Here is a 312-nt window from a genome sequence, read left to right as displayed (position 1 = left end):
ATAGATCGTTCAACATCACCTCCGTTGCGTTGTCAGCCCGCGACGTCCTGTACGTGACGTTCCCCTTCAGTTCCGCGATGTTCCTCTGCGCTCCGTCTAACATCTCCTTGTAGGTGTCCCTCTCCCTCCTGTACTTGGTCATGTGCTGCGTCAGGGTGGACACTTCCTCGGTCATGGCCTTGAGTTTCGAGTCGTACTTCATCTTGATCTTCGTCAGCTCGGTCTTGTGGTTCTTCTCCGAGGCTGAGAGTCTGAGGAGGTGGGTGAGGATTGTGAAAAAAAGGGGAGCTGATTATATGGTCAATGGGGTTG

At 53.2% G+C, this 312-nt stretch overlaps 1 protein-coding gene across 1 annotated transcript in view; it reads right to left on the bottom strand.

The window, feature by feature from the left end:
* The window catches only part of LOC119593530 (myosin-2 heavy chain, non muscle-like), a 15,436-nt gene that overhangs the window by 1,922 nt on the left and 13,202 nt on the right, over nucleotides 1–312 (bottom strand). Inside the window, exon 13 of the mRNA XM_037942492.1 lies at nucleotides 20–251. Within this exon, the coding sequence (XP_037798420.1) occupies nucleotides 20–251 (232 nt within the window). The remainder of the gene's footprint in view (nucleotides 1–19; nucleotides 252–312) is intronic.

The sequence above is a fragment of the Penaeus monodon genome, chromosome 32, assembly GCF_015228065.2.
Source record: "Penaeus monodon isolate SGIC_2016 chromosome 32, NSTDA_Pmon_1, whole genome shotgun sequence".
NCBI classification, from domain to species: Eukaryota; Metazoa; Arthropoda; class Malacostraca; order Decapoda; family Penaeidae; genus Penaeus; species Penaeus monodon.
Note: the sequence above shows the minus strand (reverse complement) of the source record. Positions and strands in the feature narration are given on the sequence as shown.